The sequence below is a fragment of the Penicillium lagena genome (genome assembly GCF_028827675.1).
Source record: "Penicillium lagena strain IBT 129212 chromosome Unknown utg000005l_segment0_segment0, whole genome shotgun sequence".
NCBI lineage: Eukaryota > Fungi > Ascomycota > Eurotiomycetes > Eurotiales > Aspergillaceae > Penicillium > Penicillium lagena.
In genome coordinates, this window is record NW_026623226.1 from 1,370,106 (window position 1) to 1,397,413 (window position 27,308).

Genomic DNA, 27,308 nt, shown 5'->3' on the forward strand with positions numbered 1-27,308 from the left:
TTCCCGGATACCGTAACAAATGTAAATCTATTACCATGAACTATACACAATTTGTCTGTTGACAACCACATCGCAAAGGATCAAGGAGTACAGAGTCCATTGAGTCGTGAAAGAAAAGAATAGTATATAGAGATCAAGTCGAGAATATGAAAATATAACCGAGTTCTGCATATGGCTGATCTCCCCAGCCCCAAGGGCAGGCCGACCCGTGACATCACCTCCGCAGGCAGCGTACAGCTTCCCTTTTCACCCTCGCAACCAAGTGCGATTATTATTACTCGGTGCTCTCGGGCCCAGAGAGCAATCACCGTCCAGCCCATCTGCCACAGCTCCGTCCCCACACTTTTGTTGGCTTCGCTCTTAAGAGCGAGATTCCTCTGTCCAACTTGCCCTCCAGTCTCCCCCCCTCTCCCCGCACGAGATTCCCGGTTCCTTCCACTGCCGTGTATTATTATTCCTATTTAGTCTCGCTCTTCCCCCCGGTCTCCACAACCATGGAGAGACTCATCCGCCCGGTTTCACGCACACTTCTCAGACCGAGACCTCGATACCCTTTTGCTGTTCCTTCAACGGTTTACGCTCAGAGACTCTACACCATGGGGCACAGTGCACCGGAGGTGGGTGGACCATCGGACTCGCCACTGTCCAATGCTAATGAATCCCGCAATAGTTGAAAGACAAGTCGCTCTTCATTGAGAAGTCGTACATCAACGGCGAGTGGGTTGGTGCTCAGTCCGGCGAGACCTTTGAGGTTCACGGTAATACGAACCATCTCCAGCATTTGGACGCCATAGCTAACCCCTCGGTCAATAGACCCCGCAACCGGCAAGCTGATCGGAACCTGCCCAGAGCTCAACACCAGCGATGTCACTAAAGCGATCGAAGCCGCCTCGGCCGCCTTCCCCGCCTTCCGGAGCACGCAGGGACGCGAGCGCGCCCGCATGCTGCGCCGGTGGTACCAGCTCATGATGGACAACGCAGACGACCTGGCGAAGTTGATCACATGGGAGAACGGGAAGCCGTTGGCAGACGCCAAGGGTGAAGTGAACTACGCCGCGTCGTTTTTCGAGTGGTTCAGCGAGGAGGCGCCGCGCCTGTACGGCGACACCATTCCGGCCACGGTTCCCGGAAACCGGGTTATTACGATGAAGCAGCCCGTCGGCGTCTGCGGCCTGATCACGCCGTGGAATTTCCCGGCTGCTATGATTACGCGCAAGATTGGTCCGGCCCTCGCTGCGGGGTGTACGGTTGTTGCGAAATCGCCGGCTGAGACGCCGTTCACGGCTAATGCGCTTGCGGAGCTGGCACACCGCGCGGGTATTCCTAAGGGTGTGGTCAATATCGTGACTGCGAATAAGAATACCCCCTCCGTCGGCGAGTTGATCACCACGCACCCGGAGGTGCGCAAGGTGTCGTTTACCGGGTCGACGAATGTCGGCCGGCTGTTGATGAAGCAGGCGTCGTCGACGATCAAGAAGGTCTCATGGGAGTTGGGCGGCAACGCGCCGTTCATTGTATTTGATGACGTCGAGGATCTCGAAGCCGCCGTCAACGGCGCCATCACTTCCAAGTTCCGCAGCTCGGGCCAGACCTGCGTGTGCGCGAACCGGATCTACGTGCAGAAGGGCGTGTACGACGAGTTCGCCAAGCGCTTCGCTGAGAAGGTCAAGGGATTCAAGCTAGGCGCCGGTTTCGAGGAGGGCATCACCCACGGCCCTGTGATCCACGAGCGTGCCGTCAACAAGGTGCACGAGCACGTCCAGGACGCCATCTCCAAGGGCGCCAAGCTTGCCATCGGCGGCGAGAAGGCCGCTGCGCTCGGTCCTAACTTCTACAACCCCACCGTGCTGACCGGTATGAGCAAGGAGATGCTCATCGCCTCCGAGGAGACCTTCGGTCCTGTGGCGGGTCTCTTCCCCTTCGAGACGGAGAAGGAGGTTGTGGATCTGGCCAACAGCGCTGAGGTTGGTCTGGCGGGTTACTTCTTCAGCGGCAACGTCCGCCGCATCTTCCGTGTTGCAGAGGCCCTGGAGGTTGGCATGGTTGGTGTCAACACTGGCTTGATCAGTGATGTTGCGTCTCCGTAAGTATTCTCCCTGGAGATCAGATGACCCAAACTAACTGACTTGATTCTAGATTCGGTGGTGTTAAGCAGAGCGGCTTCGGTCGTGAGGGCAGCAAGTACGGTATTGATGAGTTTACCACCATCAAGAGCGTGACTTTCGGTGGAATGGGCGAGCCTCTGCAGGCTTAGATGGGATGATATCAAAATTTAGAGAAATTGGAAATTTGCACGAATTGAATCAAAGGCATTGAATTTAACCACAGTCAGGCATTCCGCTAGTCAAGCGGTTTTCGCCTGCTCTAGATTTGACGCGTTCTGTCCTCATTTAAAACACGCCTGCAAATAACGAAGAGGGCTTTGCTATTGAACTAGATGAACGCGCATAACAGCACGATATAGATCGATCCTTTGCATCCTGATAGTGCACCTAGAGCGACCATCTGTCTTCAGGGTTCAATAATATAGGGTGGCCTTCCTTCGAGAGAAGCAACAATCGAGGAAATGACAATCCATGTAAGCCAGGAGTTGGACGTGAACATCAAGATGTGATACCGAACTAATGATTGGCTTATTGGGGTATCAACGAAGTGTCTTTTCTCAACAGTTAACTATAAGGATTTAACATTGCAGGATTTTGAATGTAACATTAAGGACGGGAACCAAGCAGTGCCTTTTTTGCAATGTCGACCTCCTCAGCTGTTCCGCAGATTAATCCCGCGGTCTCATCACAATCCTTCAGCGGCCGAGTCAGAATATCCTCCCCATCAATCGGGTCAATAGCCCTTCCTCCAGCGCATTCCATCACAAGAGCAACGGGAAACAGTTCATACAAGCGGCGCAGCTTCGCTGCGCTCACTCCAGTCACAGGAGACACATACACGCCGTGACCCTTGACCAGCGCGTGTACCAAATCCGGAACCAATCCACCGCTATACCGCAAGGTATAGTTGTTCTCCACGTACTGCGTGATCAGGCGCATGTAAGCCTCACTCTCCGCTGCTGCGCGGAGATTGGCCGGGGCAAAATAGCGAGTCTTAAATGGTGGATCCGCAAAGCGCATATCCGAGCGAAGGAACTCGTGTGCCCCCGACTTCCCGATCCCGATCTCAAGACAACAGGGTTCGCCGCCCGGGACCCTCAGGGCAACGATGGCCGTAGTCCGCGGCCCGTAGACGCCTAGAACGGCCGCAATTTGTTTCTCGGAGGGCCGTTGGTGGATTGCCGACTCGCCATCCCAGATGCCGATAATAGTGCCCACAGTCCAGTTCGGCGCAATGATCGAGCTCCCGTCTAGAGGGTCAAACGCGACTGTGTATTTTTCGGAAGTGGCGGATATTCCTTCCACAGCTTGGCCCTCGCGAGCAGGTCGCTCCACAGGGTCCTCTTCGCTGCTCGCAGTCAGTACCGAGGGACATTCTGCAAGCGCTGCTCGAAGGAGATTCTCGGCTGAAATATCGACGTTCAATTGGCCATCACCAAATACGTTTGTGCTGCCGGCGAGGGAGACATGTTGTGACTGGTGTAGCGACTCTGCAATGTCTGCGATACAGTTCAGAAGCGCCGGTAGTACAGACTTGCACAGCGCTGTGCGGCCATGTGGCAGGAGGAAGCTTTCAAGATGGCTGGCCATAGCGAGTTGAGGGGGATTTAGTACACGCAATCCATTCGGTGAGGTTGATTAGTGTGTAGTGGGAGAGGGCAAGAAACTCCGAGCAAATGGCATGACGTATTTCGGTTGGTGGATTTGATCCACTGCTCATGGACATGCCTCGAACTGCTTAACTGTCAATTTCCCAATAACCAGCGTCAATGACTTTCAAATGATCTTCACTGGATAAAGTTTACCGTGAATTATTATTGTTCCTTTAATTCCTCCCATTCTTATATCTACTCCCGTCTCCCCATGTTCTGTTCCTCTACTACAGTGAGAAGTCCGATTTTATTACAGAACCAGAGAATTTGCCAGCCAAAGGGTCTCATCCGCTCAGTTGTGCATGAGCCACACGCTGACAGTTCAATACCCGGTGGATATCCTGCAGACACAAGGAGAATCTGAGATCACGCTTCATTCCCAGGAAAAGACGTAGTTTGAAGTCATCGTCGTATAATCACAATTGCGCAACCCAGGAATTAGGTACGGACCGTTCCTGTAGGGGACATTGTAGCGCAATAGCTGCGATGTATCTGAAGGACGTGTAGCCCAAGGTATGATTGTCCTCAATTAAATCCTCATGTACACGTCTATGGAATCGACTAGACTAGATGTGGAGAAATGCATGGTATTCTATTCGCAAGAAAAAACTTTTGATATGCATATACAAGTAGAACTACCTATCGAACTATCCAAAAAACGCATAAACGCCTCCCTCACAACCTTCGATATCCTCACATCTTCACTCTTTCGCACCCTTCTCGATCTTGCGCCTCTTCGACCGAAGCTTCGCCGCCTCATCCGACTGCTTCTTGTTCGAGTACATCATCTTCTCCAACAGCTTGCGCTTCTTGCGGCTCATCATCATCTTCTGCCTCTCGAGCTCTTCCTCCTCCTGGCGCTTCTTAGCGGCCAGCTTCTTCGACTGCGAAGACTTCTTCTTGGTTGCTTCGTCCGTGGCACCGTTCGACGAGAACGGCAGACCTGCTGCTTCGGCTTCCAGCTCCCGCTGGTGCTGCGTCCGAGCGGCCTCATCGTCATCTTCGGATTCCGACGCGGCTTCATTCTCCTCGAATCCGCCGAAGTCTTCGTCTTCTTCCTCTGCATCGCTGGCACTCTCCTCCTCGTCGTCATCAGTACCAGCGACATCCATACCACCATCGACAGACTCCTCCTCGGACTCGTCGGCGGGCGCCTTCTCCTCCTCAGCAGCCTCATCCTCCATCTCTTCATCGCTATCGCCGGCCTCGGCAGCAATCTCTGCCTCGCCTTCCTCTTCCTGCGCGGCCAGACTAGCGCGCGGGTCATAGGCGCCGCGAGTAGCCTTCACCCAGGGGCTCAGGTGAGGCGGAAGTGTGGCGCCAGGAGCATATAGATCTGCGCGCAGAAGCTTGCCATCGTTAAGGCAATCCCACACCCACTGGGGTTGAACGTAGGTCCGGCCGGGGATCCGGGTGCCAGGCTTGACCTTCGGGGTGGCGTCATCTTCCGCGGCAGCAGGAACAGCAGGCAGTGAACCCTCCGGGAGCTGGGGTCGGTCCACAATCTGGTGGGTGATGCGTTGGTCGGTCTCGTCGTGCGTGAAAGCCCCATCGCCCAGAACAGCGTCCCAACCAATTCGCTTGCAGCCAAACGCGCGCAGGAGAAACTCGAGGGGCGCCTTGGGTGCCTCCCGGGAAATGTAGAACGTAAACGGGGCGAACATGGAGCCGGCCTCCCCACTGCTCAGATCGGGCTGGGGCAGGGTGTCGGCTTCGGGGGCCGCAGGCTCAAATCGGTCAATGGAGTCACTCGTCTCCTCGGTCGACTCGACAGGCTGCTCGTCCTTGGTTTGGTCGAGGCCCGCATTCTTGATGACCTTGTCGACCTTGGCCTGAATCTCGCGGGAAACTTCCTTGGTCGAATTGCCATTGCTCTGGGCCTTGGGTGCTTCGAGCGCTTTCGGTGTCTCGCCTACCGTCCGGCCCTCCAGAGTAAATGCTGCCAACTCGGCTCCGTTCTCGTCGCTGCGAGTGTCGAACTTGGGGGGATACCGCAGGCCAATCGCGGAGTAGAGTCGGTAGTTGACAAAACCCAGCAGTGTGGTGTAGAACTGCACGAAGGTCGCCATGATGCGGTAATCGACATCTGCGTTCACGCGCTGCACAAAGCGGTACGGCACCAGCCACATGATGTCCTGGCCCTGGATAGTGGCCTGGTAATAAATACCTTTGATCGACAGGAATGATTTCCGCAACGAATTGGTGGTGATCAGATAGTGCTGGAACTCGTGGCAGAGACGTTGGCACAGCGCAATGGTCTTGGGAGGAACGTGGGTATCGGAGGGAAGAGTGGCGAACAGAAACAGAAGCGACAGTGCATCATCCAGATCGCGGAGGGCGTCGATAAAGGTTGGGTAGCGCTCTTTGATGACATGGTCCAAGGTGAGCTTCGGCGCATGGTTCTTCTCCAAGCGCGCAGCGTCGCTGACTTCTCCCCGTCCGAGGGAACGGGCGATCTTCTTTGCAAGGGCCTTTTGATCGCGGAATTTGTTGAGCAGCGGCTCATGCAACAGGTACTGGATGTCCTTGGTGTAGTAGAAGGTCGTGTTCGGGGTGGATGTCTTGGAGGCCTTTTTCTTACTCCGAGGCTCGCGGGGATAGATTCCTAAACCAATCGCAAAAACCCGTCAGCGCAGCCCATCGGAAGAAGTCGTCGAGGGAACTTACCCTTGAAGATGCATAGTCGGCGGAAATCCGGCAGCGAGATCTGAAGCTTCCGCACGGCCTGGGTGCGGGTGATGTAGTTTTTGGCCTGGCCAGAGGTACCTGAAGGGAATTAGCGACCGTGAATTAAAGGTTCCGAAAATCCAATCGCATACCCTTCTTCTTGATCTTAGCCATGGTGGAAGTGATTGTTGATAAGAAGAAAAAAAATCCTCGGCCACTTTTTTTTTCGGTCGCCCAAGTGGGTCCGTGCACCAAGGCGGCGTGGAGTGCCAGTAAGTCAGGTGTTTTGGTTTGGGACAAGTACAACACAAGCCAGAACAACCACCATGTCCGTGGACCGGCGCAAGATCGCCGTGTTCAGTGCGGCCTTTGTGCTGCGTCTGGTTCTGATCTGCTTGTTTCCTTCGCTGCCTGATCTGTTGACGGGTCGTGTCGAGGTGTCCACCCCCGTCAACAGCTTCAAGAGACGTGGGCTCTCCCCGAACCCCCGGTAGTGACGAGCGATGCTAACAGTCAATCAGTCCAAGAGGGCTTGTTCCTCTATACGCGAAATGTCTCGCCGTACGACGGTGGCGTTTTCCACCAGGTCAGTGCATTCCTGATGGACATGGACCAAGCACTCACTCACGCACTTGCCTAGGCCCCTCTCCTGTTACCGCTCTTCGCCCTCCTACCAGATACACAGCTCCACCCTTTGCCCACAGCCATATTCTACATACTCGTCGATCTGGTCAATGCCCAAGCGTTGGCCACCATCTCGGAATCCGGCCAGTCCGTCAAGTCACGATTACATTCGGCAATTCGGAAGCATATTCGATGGGATGGAGTGTCGGTGGCAGCATGGTGCGTGCGAACCGGCTTCCAGAGAGAACAATGCATCGCTGACTCGAGGATATTAGGTTCCTGTTCAACCCTTTCACCATTGCAACCTGCTTAGCCCGGTCCACGAGCGTGTTCACCGCATCGGGGATTCTGTTCGCCGTCTCCAATGCTGTCTCTGGGAATACGGTGAACTCAATGCTAGCCCTAGGGTTTGCATCCTACCTGTCTCTGTATCCGGCTTTGCTATTTGTCCCATTGGTCCTGCTCTGCCTTGATCAGCGAGTGCAGGGACAACCGCAGGTTCCGAGTGTCGCCTTGTTCGTGATCCAGCACGGCGCCATGCTGGTGGGCAGCGTATCAGCACTGCTTGGTCTCTCCTACTTGATTACCGGCAATTTTCGGGAATTCATATCCGCCACCTATGGCTTCCACCTTTTGGTGCCAGACCTGACCCCCAACTCGGGTCTGTGGTGGTACTTTTTCATCGAGATGTTCGACTCCTTCCGCGAGTTCTTCCTTGGGGTCTTCTGGCTTCACCTTGCCAGCTATGTCGGAGGTCTCACCGCGCGACTGAGACGGCAGCCTCTGTTCGTCATCACCTCGCTCCTTGGTGTCTTTGCCATCTTCAAGCCATACCCGAGCATTTCGGATGCGTCCTTGTTCCTTGCTCTGCTGCCCCTTTACCGACATCTGTTCCCCCGTGAGTGCCTCTCCATATTAATTAAATCCTGTGCTAGCTGACGCCAGCAGTGATGCGGTATACCTTCTTCGCCATCGCCGCACTCCTATATTCGAGTCTCCTCGGCCCCGCCTTTTACCACTTGTGGATCTACGCAGGATCCGGTAATGCCAACTTCTTCTACGCCATTACCCTCGTTTGGAGTCTGGGGTTGTCTATCCTGCTCGCAGACGCGGTGTTTGCCGCGATCCGCGACGAGTGGGAGCAGGAGCATCCCGAAGCGCAAGGCCAGCAGGTGAAACAGGTGTAATGTATATTATGTATTAGTCCATCGCACCATTCATTGCATTACAAAAAGGTACGAGGGGTAAAGAAATATCAACATTTGAAGCCGTCACTTCTTCAACCTCTTGGACAGAATCAAATAGTCCGCCTTGATCGTCCCGTTCCGCAACCTGCGCGGTTGAGGCGAGTACTCATCAATTTCGTATCCAAGCCGGTAATAAAACCGACAAGCCGTCTCGTTCGACTCGAAAACCGTCAACATAGCCTTCTCCACCCCAACCGCGCGCCCAATCCGCTCCATGCGCTCCATCAGCTCCCTCCCGAGCCCCCGTCCTCGCGCTGCGGGCGACAAGTGGATCTCGTAGCAGTAAACAACCTCTTTCCCGTCCTCGTACGTGACCATAAATGATAGAAATCCTAGCACCGGATCACCCTTGGCAGTTGCAGACGGTTGATCATTATCGGCATCATTGTCGTTGTTATTCGGGGATGCGGCGGTGTCTGCTCCCTTTCCTCTTATGATTATAAACTTCATATCGGGAAGCTGCATCTCCTGCCGCTTCTTGCTGCGGGACCAGCCCATGCTAGACGCGGCGTAGGCCGCGCCGGAGGTTTGCTCGACTAGGTCGAGACATGCTTCTAGATTGCGTCTCGAGATGTTCGCGGCGGAGTACACGTCTGAGGGCGGTGATGGACGCGTCGCATTTGATGCTGCCGGTGTGTTGGCGGATGGGCCCACGTAATGGGAGATGAACTCCTCGATGGTGAGGGCATTGGTACGTTCAACTAGCGGCAAGCCTGGAAGGATGGTTAGTGGTATTCGAAAAGGAAACTCAAGATATGTTGATGTTAACCTACTTTTCACCCTGCTCGGCCGGACGCGTCGCGAGGGCCGTTTGGCCTTGAGCTTTGTTACTTTGTCTGGTGTTGGGGACGGCATCTGTATCTAGAGGATCGATTGAAAGGGATAGCGAAATATTCAACGGCTAGTATTATGCCGGGTCGTCGTGTGTATAGCGACGTTGAAGTTCGTGGAAGCGGGATTCCATCTTTTTGGGTTCAGGCGCTTGTCAGCCTCCAGTACCCAAAAGATGGCAAGTATAGTTATCTATATTATTCACCGCCCTACCTAGAGTTGTATTCGTCGCAGTAGTCAGTCGTAAAGAAGGGAATGATAATAATGGAAATCGATCGCAGCACCAGGAGTCATGGTCACACACCTTATCGTCACTCAGAAGATGACCAAAGAGGACCGGGAGGCGATCACCCACGCAACGGCATAGTACCACACCTACCATTACCCTTGGCCCTTGGCGTCGAAAGGAAAAGGAAGTCACTACTAAATTGAAATTCTATAGATTTCCACAACGCCCGCGTAGAGAATCAAGGGAGACGACACAAACGAGAGCGTGGTTTCAGCGCTAAGTCGGCACTCGTACACGTCAACGGTCTCACTATTGATGAAGAACGATGTTTTCGATACTACAATCCCGAAACTTGGACCTAAATGGCTCGAAGAGGTAGTTACAGACTACCGAGTCAATCAGATCATGATTCCGACCGCGTACTGTCTACTTCGAAAAGAGTCGGGTGGACTGCGTCAGTAATTCGACGACCCGCCTCTGGATTGCACTCGAAGACGGATCCCGCCAACTGAGATTCACGACTGCTACCAGCTATAGATGGTTTTCATCTTATTAGCTAGGTCATGTACGTCGCTAAGCAACGACTATGAACTCGGTACCTGCTGAAGAAGCATCTTAGAGCCATTTGAGTATTTAGAAGTGGTCTGGAAGCAAGCCCTTACCGGCGTACCACAGATGTCAATACATAGATTCTTAGAGAGGTATTAGGGTCGTTGGGGAGATTAAGGCCCTAAGGGTTCCCAAGAACAAACTAAAATGCCTAACTGCACTATGTTGTTGATAGAATGATAAATATAGCCTGCGTCAAAAACGACCACTAACTAGCCTCTCCCACCGACCAATTCAATCACCCTTCCTAAGCTTAATAGCGTGCTCCTCAGCGCGTCTCTCAGCTTCAGCAGCTCCCAATTCACCGAAGATATCAACTCCCCAGCGGAAAGGGTAATTGTAGCGTTCATTCCTGTCCAGCTTGTTGATGGCCTCAAACTCAGCGTCGGGAATGACGAAATCTATAGCAGGTATTAATACCGCAAGAACTGACACATTATTTTCACAAATACCTTGGAAGTTGCTCTCAATGCGCGAAGGCGTGACGCTCTTCGGCAGCACTGCTGAGCCTCGCTGGACGGCCCACGAGATCAGCACCTGCGCAGGGTCCTTGTTCAGCTTCTTCGCAATCTCTACGACTAGTGGGTCGTCGACGACACTAAAGAGCATTGAACATCAGTAATTGACTCTCCGGTGAAGGTTTAATATGACATCTCACCGTGGCAGGTTGTAAATGTTGTTTCCGAGCGGGCTATATGCCACGGGGAGGATGTTCTGCACGGTAATCAAGTCAGCAAGCAAAAACCAGCAATTTCACTGTAGGTACGTACGTTCTCCTTGAGGAAATTGACCAGCCCGGGCTGAAGCAAGTACGGATGTGCCTCGATTTGGTTAACCGCAGGCGGGATCTTAGCAGTCTTGAGCAAGTTCTGGGTCGCCTCGACGGTGAAATTGCTGATTCCAATACTTCGAATCTTGCCAGCATGTACCAGCTTCTCGAGAACTGCCCAGGTGTCAGCGATATTGGTGTTGCCTAGGCGGAATCGCTGGGTGGCCGGGTCTATCGGGGTGAGGGTGTCGTTGGTGTGTTCAAAGGCCACCGGCCAGTGAATCTATACATAGCACACATTAACCAAGTGCTATCAATATTTAAGACGGGACCATACCAGATACAGATCTAAATAATCAGTCTGTAAATCCGCGAGGGTCTTGTTGAGGGCTTCCTCAATGTGGTCTGGGTGATGGTGAGTGTTCCACAGCTTGCTGGTGATCTATATCTCCCAAGTTAGATCTAGTATATTACTTCACAGCGGTGGTTACCCCACAAAGATCTGTTCGCGTGGCACCCCCGACTTCTTCCACCCATTTCCGACTTCGTTCTCGTTGAGATAGCACGCAGCCGCGTCGATGTGACGGTAACCCAGGCGGAGAGCGGTCTCAACGGCATTCTCGACTTCGTGCGGCTTCGACAGCTGTTATGGGAAGAATGATAGTTGAGCTTTGCGTCTCGCTACCCGAGAAAGAGAAGCATACCCAGGTCCCGAGACCGACGGCGGGGATCTCATGTCCCGAGTTAAGCTTGAAAGTTCGTCCGAGAGACATGTTTAATGGTCGAGTGGTTGGATAAATTCACAATGTTACAAGGAGGATATATGGTAGTGAGAAGGAATGGCAGTTGCTTTGTTGTTCTCTTCTACCCCTCCCCTTTCCCCTCCCCCTCCCCCATGATGGTCAGACCAGGGCTCTGGTAAGGTAACCTTGCGCCATATTCGAGTCAGAAAAGTGAGCAATCCTAGCCCCAAATTGCACAAGGACGGACCGGACCCTCAGTGGAGCATCTAGTTCTGCAGTCATGTATAAAAAGCATACTTTCCGCCATATTATTAAGGCTGGTAGGATATTGGCCAAACACATAAAGTGTCCGATCGGATAAATAAAACTCAATTATCGGCGACTTTTTCGGGCGAAGCTTTCATAATCGTTCCGTCATGGTTTCATGGTCCACTTTTGACATCATCCGGCAGCAACCGAGTATATATGCCGCCCATCCCGCTCAATGGATGTTACACCGACCTTTCTGCTTCCAAAATGGCTCCCACAATGAAGCAATGGATTGTGCAAGACAAAGAGAACGGCTTTGACGGCCTGGTCTTTCAACAGAGTGCTCCTGTCCCCAAAGTCGGCGACAATGAGGTGCTTGTCAAGTTGGAAGCCGCGTCGCTAAATTACCGCGACTTGATCATTCCGAAGGTATCTGACTTCCCATGAATAGTATTACTTCGTCCAATACTTACGGCCCGGTCGCGTAGGGCCTGTACCCCTTCCCTATCAAACTCCCTGTCGTTCCCGCCTCCGATGGCGCCGGCGAAGTGATCGAAGTCGGCTCCAAGGTCACCGAGTTCCAGAAAGGCGACAAGGTGGTCACGGTCTTCAACCAGGGCCACCAGTATGGCGATATTGATGTCCAAGCCACGAAGACCGGCCTCGGTGGTGTGATCGACGGCGCTCTGCGCCAGTATGGCGTATTCGACGAAAAGGGCCTTGTCAAGGCCCCTGCGAACCTCAATGCACTCGAGAATAGCACCCTTACCTGCGCGGCTTTGACCAGCTGGAATGCGTTGTATGGTCTCAAGCCGCTGAAGCCGGGCCAGACTGTGCTGGTGCAGGGGACTGGCGGTGTGAGCATGTTCGGTTTGCAGGTATATCTCCTTTTAACCATTTGACCGGACGGAATAATATTAACTGCTGTATTCAAAGTTCGCCAAAGCGGCCGGTGCGACCGTGATCGCCACCACTTCGTCCGCGCAAAAAGGCGAGAAGCTGAAGAAGCTCGGCGCCGACCATGTCATTAACTACAAGACCGATACGAACTGGGGCGAGACGGCACGCAAATTGACTCCCGGCGGAGCTGGTGTGGACTACGTTATTGAGGTTGGTGGCACTGGCACCCTCGAACAGAGTTTCAAGTGCATCAAGTACGAGGGTGTAATTAGTGTCATCGGGTTCCTTGGTGGTGTCGACCCCAAGGGCCAGCCCAGTATCTTAGACACTCTGAGTAACATTTGTACTGTTCGCGGAGTCTATGTGGGTAGCAAGGCTCTAATGAGAGATATGGTGCGGGCGATTGAGGCCAATGACATCCACCCGGTGGTGGATGAAAAGGTCTTTAATCTGGACCAGGCCAGGGAGGCCTATGAGTACATGGTCAGTAGTTCTTTGCATCTTTGTGAAGCGTACTAACACATCCCGACAGTGGGCTCAAAAGCACTTTGGAAAATTGGCGATCAAGATCGCTTGATCGTCCAGCTGAATATATTTCTCCTTTGGAGACCGAGATGCCCCGGCTTTCTATTGTGTTTGGTCTATATAAAATGTAATCGCTGGACCGTTCAAAAGAAGGGAAAAGCAAAAGTATGAAGGAAATTTGGGGAATAATATTTGTGATTGGCTTTTCTCCTGGAGAGTTCCGTAGTAGTAAATATCTTATCGTGGATGTAGATCGAGTGAGTTGTTCCCCGCCACCGAGGCTGATAAGTTCATCATGCATCATCCGGAGGCAAAAACAGCCAAACGAACCCTTCCAACTCTTGGTTAAATTACTGTGGCATGTTGTTTTCTTCGTCAAATCAACTAGTCAATTACCCTTCATGCAGGTCAACACTAGAAATTCCTCGACCCTGCCTATCCGGGAGCCGGGCCACCGCCAGAAACCCTCCCAAGCGGTCTTTCTTCGCCCGGCTCAAATGAGTTTGTTTGCACGAGTGACCTGCTACCCACCGCTGGGGCAGTTAACCTGCGTCCAGCGGGTGCAGAAGGCACTGCGATCTGAAGAGGATGACTCGGTGAGTTCATGTAGACATTCTGATGGTAAGAGTAAGCTAACAACACTTGCACAGCTCCACTTCACAGTCGTTATTGAATCCAGCAACGCATTTCCGGCGCAGTCCTGGGAAGCACAAATTTGGCACAACATCACCAGTACCGAATGGACTGCTCTGCCGCTCAGAAAGCGCGATCCATCGTCTGCACCTCTGCTGACCGGCGATGAAGCCGATTACAGCTATCATCGCTATGTATTCTCCGACGAGATCAAACTTCCCGCTACAGGGGGACATGCTCAATTCACTGTGCGGTTCCGGACCAGTCCTGACACGGAATGGCAGTGGGCCAATCAGCAGCGCCCCGTGAGTGATGGAGAGGTAGTATTCTCTCCTCGGAACTTGCAACCTGTACGAGGTCCCTCAACCGAGTTAGCCTCCACTGAGTCAACGACTACTCCGAATCCCAAAGAAGAACTTGGAAAGTATATCGACAACCTTTCGTCCGATGTGCAAGTCGAGTCCCGCGCGAGTGAAGCTCCCGGGTCCAGTCTTTGGGCTCTCTCTGGAGACGCGGAGCCGGCCAGAGAAGGAATCTCAGGCGTCAAGCTGGTGCCTTTAGGGACTCCGTCGTCTCTCCTCAAGTATTTTGCCCTGGTGCGGGTATGGAGTCCCTGGTTAGGGCCTCGACATGGTAAAGATAAGTTCCGACTTACGGAAGATGCACTACTGTGCTCGTTTCTCCGAAAGGATGGATTCCACCTGGTTCTGCTTGCAGTATCGGGTGTTAACGATGTCCTGACTCTTCTTCAATCCACGGATAATGGCGAAGTAATGATCAAAGCGCGTAGCGAGAATACGGAGACTTCCAAATTCCAAGTCATCGTTGCTGTTGCGGGGAACTTTGAAGTGGGCATGTCTGCGGTGATGTACGAAGCAAGAAAAGTGGTGAAACCGTTCACCGAAGCTGCCAATCTTTCACCTGCGGCTACCGAAGGTTTCTCTCCTACCTCACCTCCAGGCGACGATGATATGGTGGTCGTGGAAAAAGACCCGAAGATGCAGTGGCTCACTGAATGGTTTGATGGTCTGACTTATTGCACCTGGAATGGACTGGGACAAAACTTGACCGAAGAAAAGATCTTGCGGGCCTTGGAAGCTTTGAAAGCTCACGGAATCAATATCGTCAATCTCATCATTGACGATAACTGGCAGACTGTAGACAATGAAGGAGAGTCACAATTCAAGAGGCGCTGGCAACAATTTGAAGCAAACCCTAAGGGATTTCCTCAGGGGTTGAAGGGGACTGTGGAGGCCATTCGCCGGAATAATCCAAGCATCGAGCACGTTGCCGTTTGGCACTCTCTCCTAGGATATTGGGGAGGTATATCGCCAGATGGCGATCTCGTCCAGAGGTACAAAACCAAAGAAGTGAAGGTCAAAGACCCCGCCGCTGGCGGTCCCATTGCACAACACATCACCGATGGCAAGATCTTGGCCATTGATCCAGATGACGTGCAACAATTCTACGACGAGTTCTACAGCTATCTCATCTCTGTGGGCGTTGACTCGGTCAAGACGGACTCGCAATTTTTCATTGATCTTCTCGAAGACCCCGAAGACCGCAAGAGGTTCATAACATCCTACCAAGATGCTTGGTCGATCTCAGCCCTAAAACACTTTGGCACCCGGTCCATCTCATGCATGTCATTGATTCCCCAGATCATCTTCCATTCGCAATTGCCAAATAACAGGCCAGCAATCCCCGTACGGAATTCGGACGATTTCTTCCCGGAGATAGAAGCATCCCACCCTTGGCATCTCTTTTGCAATGCACACAATGCGCTCCTGACGCGATACTTGAACGCATTGCCCGACTGGGACATGTTCCAGACCAGCCACCCATACGCGTCGTTCCATGCCGCAGCACGATGCGTCTCTGGGGGACCAGTTTATATCACCGATGAGCCCGGTAAACACGACCTGAACATTCTCAACCAAATGACTGCGCCTACAATCCAAGGAGACAGCGTGATCCTGCGGCCCAGCGTGGTCGGCCGCACCATCGACATCTACCACGACTACAACGAAGGCCATGTACTGCGGGTCGGGTGCTACACCGGCTGGGCCAAAACTGGCAGCGGGATCCTAGGTCTCTTTAACATCCAGTCTGCGGAGGCATCATGTATGGTTTCACTCATGGATTTCCCGGGAATCCACGAGGACTCCGATGGGCAGTATGTCGTGCGCGCACATAGTAGCGGCAAAATCACAGCGCGGATGCGGCCACTCGCCCGGGATTCTTTGGTTTCTGTCGTCCTGTCGCAAAAGGGCTGGGAAATCCTGACTGCGTATCCGACTCGATCATTCACATTGAGAGGAAGTCAAGGATGCAATGCCTCTGGCAATAATTTGACCCATGTGGCAGTTCTGGGGTTGTTAGGCAAGATGACCGGCGCCGCCGCCTTGGTGACTTCAGACATTTTTGTGGTGGAGAATGGGCGCTTGCGATTTGATATTACCTTGAAGGCGCTGGGCACCCTTGGCGTTTATTTCTCGGACCTTCAGGACCGCAGCATTGCGCGTAATTTCATGGTCATGATCTCCGGACAAGCTGTGCCTCGGAAGACGGTCTGGAAGGAGGGTGGCGAGGATGCCAATGTGTTGGCCATAGATGTATTGGCTGCATGGAAGGCTCTGCGCCTGGACAGCGGATGGAGCAACGAAGTAGTTGTGCAGGTGTTTGTAGGTTGACAGATAGAAGAAAGGTGGCTCACGTTTCGGTTTCGTCTACCGGCTGCTTCTTTCCTTTGCCGTAATAGGAATGTATAGTTAGTTCGCATTATCGATGTTCCGGCCTCGGTCCTTATCGTCCCTGATTGTCGCGAACTGATATTTTGGACTCGACGCAATCACTCGATCTTCTCTACAACCACCCCTCTCCCCCCTACTTCAATTCCTGGTCCAATGCGACCGCAATCGGCGTCGCTCTCTCGAGCGGTTTGCCGCAATCCCCGACTACCCCCACGGACAACGTGCGGCGCGCGCAGCGTACCGGCGATCGCGACGACAAATCCGCTACGGAGTGAGCGTTGTCGACCAACATTACCCCCACGAGTTTCCGGAACTCAGCAACGATGGATGACATTGGGATGGATCCAGCGCATGAAAGACGGCGAGGACGAATGGGCTGAGCATGCGCGGCAGATCAAGGCCGGCCAGAGGAAAAGCTTTGTGCAGCACTTGGAGGAACGGGGATTGATTCATGATGTTGTTGGGTATGCACTTTATCTCCTCGATGAAACCTGTACAAATACAATTGCTGACCAGTGTGGGTTGATTACAGAGAGCGCGACCTGTTACATCGCCTTTTTACGGAGAAAAGAGTCGGGATGTACGTGGGAATCGACCCGACTGCGCCTTCCATGCACGTCGGGCACATGCTACCTTTCATGGTGCTGGCCTGGGGTTATGTCTGGGGTCTACCGGTGACATTTTTGGTGCGTTTCCTTCTGGGAGTTATGAGAGGAGTGGCTAATCCAACGCAGCTCGGCGGCGCTACATCTCGGGTCGGCGATCCCACGGGCCGGTTAAAGGGACGCGAGCAGGTTCATTCGTCCATCCGCAAGGCAAACATGGCCAGCATGCATATGCAGTTGAAAAAGCTGGGCGCAAGCATCGAGCAATATGGGAGGCGACACGGACACGAGCGGGAGATGATCTGGAGACGAGCGTTGGTGAATAATAATGTCTGGTGGAACAAAATGCCGTTCATTGAACTGCTTCGCGACCTGGGGGCATATATGCGACTAGGCCCTATGCTCGGCAGAGATACGTGAGTCTCGGGTGGCTTTGCAGATACGAGCTCAAGTTGCTAACAATGCACTAATAGAGTCAAGACCCGTCTGAATTCCGGTGACGGCATGTCCTTTGCCGAGTTTTCGTACCCGTTGCTCCAGGCTTGGGATTGGTGGCATCTGTTCAAGAAGGGTGTTCAAGTGCAAGTGGGGGGGTCTGATCAATACGGAAATATCCTGTTCGGCATGGACGCTGTCAAGTCGATCAGTCGGAACACGGCAGATGAGCAAAGCCGGCGGGAGCTGGAAGATGAGCTGGACCGGCCGATTGGATTTACAACTCCCTTGTTGACGGCGCCGTCGGGCGAGAAGTTTGGCAAGTCGGCGGGTAATGCGATTTGGCTTGACAAGGACATGACCTCGACTTTTGAGCTCTACCAGGTATGTTTCCCACGTGTCCACCTAATCCCTGGACTAACATCTTTCCAGTTCTTCGTGCGAACCCCCGACGATGTTGTCGAGCACTATCTGAAGCTGTTCACTTTTATTCCATTGCACGAGATTACCTCGATCATGGAGGAGCAGAACAAAGACCCCTCCAAACGAGTTGCTCAGCACACTCTGGCCTCGGAATTTGTCGAATTGATCCACGGCAAGGCCGAGGCCGAGGCCGTGGCCATGCAACACCGCCAGCTGTTCCGTCCACGCTCTTCTACCGACACCCCGACACCTTTTACCTTGAACCAAAAGTCCAACGATGACAAGTCTCGGAAACCCCCGCTCTTCCCGGACGATATCACTCCCCAGTCGGGCAACCGCTACGCGCCCCAGACGAACTTTGCCAACATGCCCGGCGGAAACAGGGTTGTCCTCCCCGAGTCGGTGGTATACAACACAACCTTCAACAAGGTGCTCTGGTCCGCTGGACTTGTATCATCCAAGGGTGAAGGCCACCGAGCTATAGCTAATAACGGAGCGTATGTTGGCAGCCTTCCCTGCAACACTGGCCCGATGAGAGATAACCTCACGTTCGCCCCGATCAAACCCTGGTTCGCGGATCGGACCAAGGACTATGTCATTGAGGGCAATCTCTTGTTCCTGAAGTTGGGCAAATGGAAGTTCAAGATCGTGGAGGTGGTGAGTGACGAGGAGTTTCGGCGGCGCGACTTGACTTGTCCGGGCTGGGGGGAGGAGGAGCCGGAGAAGCAGGAGGGAAAGGAACAGAAGGAATGAGGGATCATTTCTTCCGAATGCATCTCCCCTAATGTAAAAACATGTACTTCTACATCTACCCAATATATACTACTCCACATTCTGTATACATTGCCAGTCCCGTGACCACTCAACGCGAACGCGCCGCGCTTTACTTATCGCGCCCGCCTATCACTTCCTCATCCTTGTCTCCCTGCTGTTTCTCCCTGTCATTCGCTTCCCCCTTCAACAAACACTTCCAAATTAATACCATCTTGTGGTGATTGCCGTTCATTTCCATCCCAATTGAGCGCCATTCAATTTGCCCCCCATGGCGAAGGGACCCTCCGACTCGTCTCCCACCGCGACGCCCCCAACACGCCCACTCAAGAGAGCGACATCGAGCACCCAGAACATGAAGGCCCAAAAGTCCATTCTGGGGTTCTTTCAGAAATCCTCTCCCGCGACGCCTTCAACCGATCGTCTACGCGAACCCGCATCTTCGCCTGCTCAGCGGGCTTCGGAGCAGCGTGGCGCTGGTAGTGCTGTCAAGCGCACGCCGAAGGACCAGAAGAGGAGTTTCTCGAGTTTTGCGCAAGATTTGACGCCTGTACCGAGTAGTGATTTACCGGTACCTGAGGAGGAAGAGGGGAATGGCACGGTATGCTTTGCGTTTCTGGTTGATTGTTTCTGGTGGCCACTCGAGCTAATACAATTGCTTGCGGTACAGACTAGTCTTGATGGAGTACAGGATTCCGCAGTGTCTCCTTCGCGTCGGGTATGCTCACCGCTCACCTGCTATTGTCTCGGTCATTAAATACTCATGCCTTTCTTCCCAGAACAAGAAGCAAGTCAGCTACAAGGAGTCCGATTCGGAGGGCGAGGATAACGATGAGGTGATCTTCCGCCCAAACAGAAACAACAGCGTTCGCGGCCGCGCTTCCAAAAGAAGAAAGACGTCTCCGGACAGTGATGATGAGTTTCAGGGAGGCGCAGAGGAGGAGGGGGATTCTGATGATGGTATATGCCTCACTGCTACCCGCTATGCTTCTCGCTAACAGGATTTAGAAATGGATGATTTTATTGTTGCCGATGATTCTGATGAAGACGCTGCTCCAGCAAAGAAGCGCAAGCGACCCTCGGCTCCTCCCTCGTCGGCGCGTAAGCCATCTCAGAAATCGTCATCTCTACCACCACCCCCATTTGTGGATGAAGACCTTGATCTCGATCTTCCTGAAGGTTCCTCTGGCACTGCCACGAAGTGGACATTTGACCCCGAGAACACCGAGCCTCGCAAAGAGAGAGTTTCTGCAACTCCGAAAACGCCTTCTAGTCAACGCAAGCAGAAGGCTCACGTTAAGGAGCCCGAAGACCGATACCCGTGGCTCGCCAATATTAAAGACATCGATGGCAACCGCCCCGGATCTGCCGAGTACGACCCTCGGACCATCTATATCCCTCCACTGGCCTGGTCCAAGTTCTCGCCATTCGAAAAGCAGTACTGGGAGATTAAGCAGAAATTTTGGGACACGGTGGTGTTCTTCAAAAAGGGCAAGTTCTATGAGCTCTACGAGAACGATGCTACCATTGGCCACCAGCTTTTCGACCTAAAGCTCACAGACAGGGTCAATATGCGCATGGTCGGTGTCCCTGAGATGAGCTTGGATCACTGGGCCAACCAATTTGTTGCCAAAGGTTTCAAAATTGCCCGCGTGGACCAATCTGAGTCTGCACTGGGCAAGGAAATGCGCGAGCGAGACGGCAAGAAAGGAAAAGAGGAGAAAATCATCAAACGGGAGCTAGCGTGCGTCCTGACCTCTGGCACCCTGGTTGAAGGGTCAATGCTCCAAGATGATATGTCGACATACTGTGTTGCGATCAAGGAGGCTATCGTGGATGACTGTCCTGCTTTTGGATTGGCCTTTGTCGATACGGCAACTGGCCAATTCTTCCTTTCTGAATTTGTTGATGATGTGGACATGACCAAGTTTGAGACCTTTGTCGCGCAGACTCGCCCGCAAGAATTGCTGCTGGAGAAGTCTTGTGTTTCGCATAAAATGCTGCGCATTCTGAAGAACAATACCGGCCCGACGACCATCTGGAACTATTTGAAGCCCGGAAAAGAGTTTTGGGAGGGAGACATCACCTTGAGGGAGCTCGATGCCAGCGAGTACTTTGTATCCCAGGACGACGACAACATCAACGCTTGGCCCGAAACTCTTCGTGAAGCCCGGGAGAAGGAGTTGCTCATGTCCGCCTTCGGCGCCCTTGTTCAGTACCTAAGGGTCCTCAAGATTGAGCGCGATCTGATCACAATTGGGAATTTCACATGGTACGACCCTATTAAGAAGGCTTCCAGCCTAGTGCTTGATGGTCAGACCCTGATCAACATGGAAATCTTTGCAAATTCGTTTGATGGGAGTACCGAAGGCACTCTGTTCCAGCTGCTGAACCGCTGCATCACCCCGTTTGGAAAGCGCATGTTCAAGCAGTGGGTGTGCCACCCATTAATGGATGCAAAGAGAATCAATGCTCGGTTGGATGCCGTTGATGCATTGAACGCGGACCCAAGCGTCCGAGATCAGTTTTCATCACAGCTGACCAAAATGCCCGATCTGGAGCGGCTTATCTCGCGTATCCATGCCGGGAACTGCAAAGCACAAGACTTTGTCCGTGTTCTTGAGGGGTTTGAACAAATCGACTACACCATGGGTCTCCTCAAGGACAGCGGTGCTGGTGAAGGGATCATCGGAGAACTGACTTCCTCGATGCCAGATCTGGCTTCGCTTCTGGCATACTGGAAGACTGCATTCGATCGCTCCAAGGCAAAGGAGAACGGCATTCTAGTCCCAGAGCCTGGAGTCGAGGAGGATTTCGATAACTCCCAGGAGCGCATTGAACAGCTGCACCGAGATCTGGACAATCTGCTCAAGAAAGCACGCCGTGACTTGGGCTCCAGTGCCATCTGCTACCGTGATAACGGTAAGGAGATTTATCAGTTAGAGGTGCCCGTCAAAGTGAAAAATATCCCCAAAGACTGGAACCAGATGTCAGCGACTAAGCAGGTGAAACGATATTACTTTCCCGAGCTCCGCAGCCTTATTCGCAAGTTGCAGGAGACTCAGGAGACTCATGGCCAGATCGTTAAGGAGGTCGCTGGGCGCTTCCATGCTCGCTTTGATGAAAATTATGGTACATGGCTCGCTGCTGTCAGAATTATTTCGCAGCTTGATTGCTTGATCAGTCTAGCTAAGGCCTCGGCGTCCTTGGGCCAGCCTAGCTGCCGACCTGTCTTTGTGGAGAACGAACGTAGCGTGCTGGAGTTTGAGGAACTGCGTCATCCATGTTTTCTCTCGTCCGGAGGAGACGACTTCATTCCCAATGATGTGCAGCTTGGAGGCACCCGACCCAATATCGACCTGCTAACGGGTGCCAACGCTGCCGGAAAGTCTACCGTCCTTCGAATGGTCTGTTTTCCTTCTTCTGATAATACATGAACCCTCACTAACTGCTGCCCACAGACCTGTGTTGCAGTGATAATGGCCCAGATCGGCTGCTACCTTCCCTGCCAGTCCGCTCGCCTGACCCCAGTAGACAGAATCATGTCGCGCCTAGGTGCAAACGACAACATCTTCGCCGCGCAATCTACCTTCTTCGTCGAGCTCTCTGAGACAAAGAAGATCCTCTCCGAAGCAACTCCCCGCTCACTTGTCATCCTCGACGAGCTCGGACGTGGAACAAGCTCATACGACGGCATCGCCGTCGCCCAGGCCGTGCTACATCACATCGCTACGCACATTGGTGCCCTGGGCTTCTTCGCAACTCACTACCACTCCCTCGCAGCAGAGTTCGAGGGACATCCCGAGATCGCGCCAAAACGCATGGCCATCTACGTCGACGAAGAAGAGCGCCGCGTTACGTTCCTCTACAAATTGGAGGACGGTGTTGCAGAAGGCAGTTTCGGTATGCACTGCGCGTCGATGTGTGGTATCCCCAACAAAGTCATTGAATGTGCGGAAACGGCTGCGAAGCAGTGGGAGCATACTAGCCGTCTCAAAGAGAGTCTGGAGCGCCGCAAAGGTGGTGGGTATGTTGGTTTGGGGTGGTGGAGTGATGTTGCATGGGCATTGAGGGAGTCGGCTACTGATGCTGATCCTAATGCTGGGCACGTCTCTGATCGTGGGCTCGAGGTCCTGTGCAGAGCTATTGAGGCGCTTTGAGCCGTTTTCTTCTTTTCGGCCTTGTTTTCTTTCAGTTGTGGTCCGCGGTGTTGATGTCTTGTGCATCTATGCTCGGTCTCTCGGGGTAATCCATCATATATTTCCTTTGTTTCCTCTTATGCTCCAATGGTGTATGGCAACCTAGCTGTTCCCTTGATCATTTCCAGTCTCAATCATTTCATATCTAGTCTCTTACGGAAAATCTTACAATATATATCTCTACCCGCACCACTCCGCCCTGAGGCAAGGACGGAAGAGAAGCGGCGGACACTACGAATTAGAAACATTTCCTTGGCAAAACATAACGCCTAGATGATCTAGTAGATCATAGTAAAAGCAAGATAGTCGTCAGGTAGCTCACCCTACCACGACCATCGTCAAAACAAAAAGCCCTCATTCGAAAGATCCCAATGGAAAACAACCCCTTCTCCCCCCAAAGAAGATTACCGAGATTCGATGAAAAACCAGCCACGACTCTCATGACGAACAAATCCCTAGTACCTCGGATATGCACGAATCAACTCTAAATTTCCCAAGAAAAGCAGCAAAGTGCTATGGCTGAACGAGATGGCCAGGGGAAAAGCCAGCTTAGACTTCAACACCTCCAAAGAGCTCCTCGTTGTCTGGGTAGTTAAAGGCAGATTCGCCATACTCAGGAGCGGAAGCCAACTGAGTCAAGGCAGCTTCCTCTGCCTTGACAAAGCTGTCAGTGGCGTGCTCGGCAGTAATATTCTCAACGACCCCGGACTCGGAAGACTTGACATTGGACTTCAGAGTGATCTTCACCTGCTTGGCTTTTTTGCCACGAGCGGCCTTGGCCACCGGCTCGTATTCAGTATCGGAGTCAGTCTTATGGCGACGGCCCTTCGGGGTAGGCTTCAAGGGAGTGGCCTCCTCATCGTCAGTAGTAACCGCCCCTTTCTTCGAAGGAGTGTTGGGCTTGGCTCTGCGAAGTTTGAGCAGATCGGCAGGGAGCTCAATGCCGAGGTCATCGACAAACTCAGCAAAATTTTCTTCGAACTTGCGGCGGGCCGCGTTGTAGCACACGCGAGAACTGTTGGGGTTCTTGAAGCCACCGAGTTGGTAAAGAAGCGCATGGTTGGGCTATCAAATGTTAGTATGTAGTCCTGGGGAAAACAGAACTCTAACCACGCGAATATTACATACCTTGGGGTTATCGGCGGCACAGGCCATGCCGATCAGGAGGACTCTGGCCTCTGCACCAGTAAGGCCGAATGGAAGATCCGGCTTCTTGGGAGTGGCATCTCCCTTGACCGGAGTCGACAGCTTCACGGGAGTCGACATCTTTGTAAAGAACAAGAAAAAGTGGACGGCTTGAAGTGAGAGTAGTGATATGTCAGTTGAAACTCAAATACGATTCACCAATGTGCTGAGATCATGAGGCATACTTACTAGTTATGAGCCTTACGTATGGCAGGAAGTGGCTATGCTGGATGGAGTCGGTGAATGCGAGGTGAAGGGAGGAAGAAAGAGGTGGGAAAAGGAGGAAGAAGAAGAAGAAGAAGAAGAAGAAGAAGAAGAAGAAGAAGAAGAAGAAGAAGAAGAAGAAGAAGAAGAAGGAAGAGGAGGATGAAGAAGGAGGAAGGAGGAAGGAGGGAGAAGGAAGGAGGAGGAGGAAAGAGGTGGGAGAAGGAGAAGAGTAGCTGGAACTGCTCGAGGCACTTGCTTGATACACAAAGAAAAGAGTCGGTGTTTGCCGCAAAACTCACTCAGCGAGGCAAACTTGGAAATCGAGGACAGCAGGCAGCCAGTAGAACGAAGGGAAAAGAGTACATATGGAAGACATAAACAGATACACAGAGGCAGAACAGCAAACACCACCTATATAAATATACAGAAGAAGATAACATGATGACATTATCAATTAGACTTTAGATGACGGACGCGTATTGCTCATGATGCGCCGATGAATATGCGGCCACAACTCAGGATAAAACACCGAAGACTGCCTCCCCGGCTGACTTTTCTCAGCAGCGAAGAACTGCGTAGGAGATCGCCCTGCCCACCATGGCCGTGGGGCCGGGCAGAGATTCCGGAAAGCAACAGGCCGAATCGGATCGTGGTCTGGGATGAGGTCCCCAATCCGCACTGATGTCTGTCGTGGAATGGTGTTGAATCTCATGGTGTTGATATACAAGATAGCCGTGGGCGGCAGGTCCTTAGCGTAGTGGAATGCTGTTTCCCGGGTTTTGCGTGCAAAGGCAGGTAGTGCCAGGTGGATGAAGTTGACGTAGGGTGCTGAGGTGTATGCAACGAAAAGCATGGGTAAAGTACCGCCCGCGATTACTGTTTGTTTTTAGCAAGCGCAGACTGATAGTTCATCAACGGAAATATTACCTGCTGGCGTGGTATACCAGGGATAACCTGACTCGTGGCAAGCTGGGGCCACGATTAAACAGGCTGCCCCGAAGAGGAGGATCGTGGTGACGCGAAGCACCCCTAGGAACATGGCCCGGCCGGTCCCTCCATAGTAGACCAATAGCCTCTCTGGTTGTCCTGCACAAAAGAGTCAAGACGCCAATCTACCATTGGAGAAATTCAGCATACCTTTTCTGACCGCTGCGACTCTTGAAGGTGCGGATGATGGGCCGGAGTCTTTGGACTTGAGAGACACCTGGTCATGCTTCTGGGAGGCGCGAGTGTGAGTGGTTTTGAACCGGGTGACGAGCCGGCTGCACAGATCCCTCTGTGCACATCTTGGGATTGAGGCCCGCAACTGCGGATGGAGTAGTATCTGGAGTCGCATCGCGGTTGTTCAAGGAAGTTGTTGTCGAGATAAAGATTGCGCCGACAGAAAGTGGTGACCGCCTTCCACCCACATCACCGCTTTCCGTCCCTTTGTCTGACATACCTGGCATGTCTGCAACATCCATGCGTGTCTCGGTGTTTTGAGAGTGTGAAGGGAGAGTGTCTTTTCTTTGGCGCCATGTCTGTGGCTTATTATGGCCTTTGTCGCCATTTCTTCCTACTTGGCCTCAACCTCCTGACGCTCCTGCTTCCCGGTGAGGCCTACGAGAGCATCTCCGACGAGACACTACGCAGCCTGCCCCGGCCAGGGAATGACTTCGATATCCACAATGGCGCGCTCCTATCCCCGATTCTAATTCCCCGTGTTCCTGGCACTCCTGGCTCCACTGCAGTGCTCAATCACTTTGTCGACTTCTTTCAGATGACGTTGCCTGAATGGAGGATCGAGTTCCAGAACTCGACCTCGACGACACCCACGTCTGGTGGGCAAGATGTGCCATTCGTCAACTTCATTGCCTCACGTGATCCACCGGGAGCTTCGCCTGGCGGCGTGGAGTATGTAACATTTGTGGCGCACTACGACAGCAAGCTGGAACCGGAGGGATTCATTGGCGCCATCGACAGCGCGGCGCCATGCGCGATTATCATGCATATGATGCGCAGCATCGATGCAGCGCTGGGAAATAAGTGGAATGCGATGCAAGGAACGAAGGCTTCATCACTGGACCTGAAACGGGGCATCCAGGTAATCTTTCTTGATGGCGAGGAGGCCTTCAAAAGTTGGACCGCCGACGACTCCTTATATGGCGCCCGCTCTCTGGCAGAGCAGTGGGAAACTCAGATGCACCCAGCCATGTCCGATTTCAGAACTCCGCTGTCTGCCATCTCCCTGTTTGTGCTTCTGGACTTGCTAGGTGCGCAGGGCCCGTCGATTCTGTCCTACTACCAGACTACGCACTGGGCCTATAAGCACTTGGCCTCACTGGAGCAGCGACTCCGCTCTCTAGACATATTTAAGTCGTCGCCTGGCCTGCCGTGGTTCCCTGATGCTGCTAAAGATGAGCATGAACTCAAGGTGTTTGGCGGTATCCAGGATGATCACATTCCTTTCCTGACTCGAGGCGTGGAGATTCTTCATCTGATTGATTTTACACCCATGCGGAAAACAGGGTTTCAGCCGGTTTGGCATACAATTGATGATGATGGAGAGCATCTCGATATAAACACTGTGGAGGACTGGAGCTTGCTCATGACTGCCTTCGCCGCCGAGTGGATGGATCTCGAAGGGTATTTCGACACCGTTGATGGACCTACACCGAGATACGAGGCTCTAGCCAACGCAGAGGCGATTGAGTTGGACAAAAGGGATGAATTGTAAGCGCTCGCTTCCGATTGTCACTCTTTCGTGTGATCCTTGACCTTTGGATGGCCATTTTGGATGTTTGATACCCAATCATGTTTTATTTAGCGTATATGGCATCTTAACTATTCATGTACAAGTTGTTTTTGGATCATAGCCCTTGCTAATAAGCTCTCGTGTATAGTCTATAACTGGATGATATCATCAGCGCAAAAAAACAAGCCGCCCAACAATATAATTTTTGGTCCG

At 52.7% G+C, this 27,308-nt stretch overlaps 13 protein-coding genes across 13 annotated transcripts; 7 read left to right on the forward strand and 6 right to left on the reverse strand.

The window, feature by feature from the left end:
- Nucleotides 1-494: 494 nt before the first annotated feature.
- On the forward strand, nt 495-2,254 carry N7510_007249 (NAD-dependent succinate-semialdehyde dehydrogenase; the record flags this gene model as incomplete). Its single annotated transcript, XM_056979174.1, has 4 exons — nt 495-617; nt 671-758; nt 814-2,083; nt 2,137-2,254. 4 exons carry the CDS (start codon nt 495-497, stop codon nt 2,252-2,254), a joined length of 1,599 nt encoding a protein of 532 aa, XP_056832217.1.
- Nucleotides 2,255-2,711: 457 nt separating this feature from the next.
- N7510_007250 (sedoheptulose-1-7-bisphosphatase) lies at nt 2,712-3,695 on the reverse strand (the record flags this gene model as incomplete). The annotated part of the gene is made up of 1 exon (XM_056979175.1): nt 2,712-3,695. The coding sequence occupies one exon, from the start codon at nt 3,693-3,695 to the stop codon at nt 2,712-2,714; it is 984 nt and encodes a 327-aa protein (XP_056832218.1).
- Nucleotides 3,696-4,458: 763 nt separating this feature from the next.
- On the reverse strand, nt 4,459-6,598 carry nop7 (mRNA-binding ribosome synthesis protein NOP7; the record flags this gene model as incomplete). Its single annotated transcript, XM_056979176.1, has 3 exons — nt 4,459-6,362; nt 6,425-6,523; nt 6,577-6,598. 3 exons carry the CDS (start codon nt 6,596-6,598, stop codon nt 4,459-4,461), a joined length of 2,025 nt encoding a protein of 674 aa, XP_056832219.1.
- Nucleotides 6,599-6,750: 152 nt separating this feature from the next.
- On the forward strand, nt 6,751-8,235 carry N7510_007252 (GPI-anchored transamidase subunit GAB1; the record flags this gene model as incomplete). The annotated part of the gene is made up of 5 exons (XM_056979177.1): nt 6,751-6,892; nt 6,946-7,010; nt 7,065-7,267; nt 7,324-7,946; nt 7,997-8,235. The coding sequence occupies 5 exons, from the start codon at nt 6,751-6,753 to the stop codon at nt 8,233-8,235; spliced, it is 1,272 nt and encodes a 423-aa protein (XP_056832220.1).
- An 84-nt stretch (nt 8,236-8,319) lies between these two features.
- On the reverse strand, nt 8,320-9,150 carry N7510_007253 (N-terminal L-serine N(alpha)-acetyltransferase NAT4; the record flags this gene model as incomplete). Its single annotated transcript, XM_056979178.1, has 2 exons — nt 8,320-9,008; nt 9,069-9,150. 2 exons carry the CDS (start codon nt 9,148-9,150, stop codon nt 8,320-8,322), a joined length of 771 nt encoding a protein of 256 aa, XP_056832221.1.
- A 1,048-nt stretch (nt 9,151-10,198) lies between these two features.
- Nucleotides 10,199-11,506, reverse strand: N7510_007254 (uncharacterized protein; the record flags this gene model as incomplete). Its single annotated transcript, XM_056979179.1, has 7 exons — nt 10,199-10,365; nt 10,417-10,562; nt 10,623-10,678; nt 10,735-11,016; nt 11,071-11,175; nt 11,230-11,376; nt 11,438-11,506. The coding sequence occupies 7 exons, from the start codon at nt 11,504-11,506 to the stop codon at nt 10,199-10,201; spliced, it is 972 nt and encodes a 323-aa protein (XP_056832222.1).
- A 486-nt stretch (nt 11,507-11,992) lies between these two features.
- N7510_007255 (zinc-dependent alcohol dehydrogenase family protein) lies at nt 11,993-13,202 on the forward strand (the record flags this gene model as incomplete). The annotated part of the gene is made up of 4 exons (XM_056979180.1): nt 11,993-12,154; nt 12,214-12,603; nt 12,662-13,108; nt 13,158-13,202. The coding sequence occupies 4 exons, from the start codon at nt 11,993-11,995 to the stop codon at nt 13,200-13,202; spliced, it is 1,044 nt and encodes a 347-aa protein (XP_056832223.1).
- A 349-nt stretch (nt 13,203-13,551) lies between these two features.
- N7510_007256 (putative raffinose synthase protein Sip1) lies at nt 13,552-16,476 on the forward strand (the record flags this gene model as incomplete). Its single annotated transcript, XM_056979181.1, has 1 exon — nt 13,552-16,476. The coding sequence occupies one exon, from the start codon at nt 13,552-13,554 to the stop codon at nt 16,474-16,476; it is 2,925 nt and encodes a 974-aa protein (XP_056832224.1).
- Nucleotides 16,477-17,114: 638 nt separating this feature from the next.
- N7510_007257 (tyrosine--tRNA ligase MSY1) lies at nt 17,115-18,752 on the forward strand (the record flags this gene model as incomplete). Its single annotated transcript, XM_056979182.1, has 2 exons — nt 17,115-17,557; nt 17,615-18,752. The coding sequence occupies 2 exons, from the start codon at nt 17,115-17,117 to the stop codon at nt 18,750-18,752; spliced, it is 1,581 nt and encodes a 526-aa protein (XP_056832225.1).
- A 289-nt stretch (nt 18,753-19,041) lies between these two features.
- N7510_007258 (mismatch repair ATPase MSH6) lies at nt 19,042-22,930 on the forward strand (the record flags this gene model as incomplete). The annotated part of the gene is made up of 4 exons (XM_056979183.1): nt 19,042-19,488; nt 19,550-19,730; nt 19,779-22,177; nt 22,232-22,930. The coding sequence occupies 4 exons, from the start codon at nt 19,042-19,044 to the stop codon at nt 22,928-22,930; spliced, it is 3,726 nt and encodes a 1,241-aa protein (XP_056832226.1).
- A 588-nt stretch (nt 22,931-23,518) lies between these two features.
- Nucleotides 23,519-24,235, reverse strand: N7510_007259 (putative histone h1.3.; the record flags this gene model as incomplete). The annotated part of the gene is made up of 2 exons (XM_056979184.1): nt 23,519-24,034; nt 24,098-24,235. 2 exons carry the CDS (start codon nt 24,233-24,235, stop codon nt 23,519-23,521), a joined length of 654 nt encoding a protein of 217 aa, XP_056832227.1.
- Nucleotides 24,236-24,815: 580 nt separating this feature from the next.
- Nucleotides 24,816-25,697, reverse strand: N7510_007260 (uncharacterized protein; the record flags this gene model as incomplete). The annotated part of the gene is made up of 3 exons (XM_056979185.1): nt 24,816-25,237; nt 25,289-25,447; nt 25,499-25,697. The coding sequence occupies 3 exons, from the start codon at nt 25,695-25,697 to the stop codon at nt 24,816-24,818; spliced, it is 780 nt and encodes a 259-aa protein (XP_056832228.1).
- A 180-nt stretch (nt 25,698-25,877) lies between these two features.
- N7510_007261 (glutaminyl-peptide cyclotransferase family protein) lies at nt 25,878-27,077 on the forward strand (the record flags this gene model as incomplete). Its single annotated transcript, XM_056979186.1, has 1 exon — nt 25,878-27,077. One exon carries the CDS (start codon nt 25,878-25,880, stop codon nt 27,075-27,077), a length of 1,200 nt encoding a protein of 399 aa, XP_056832229.1.
- Between the last annotated feature and the right edge of the window lie 231 nt (nt 27,078-27,308).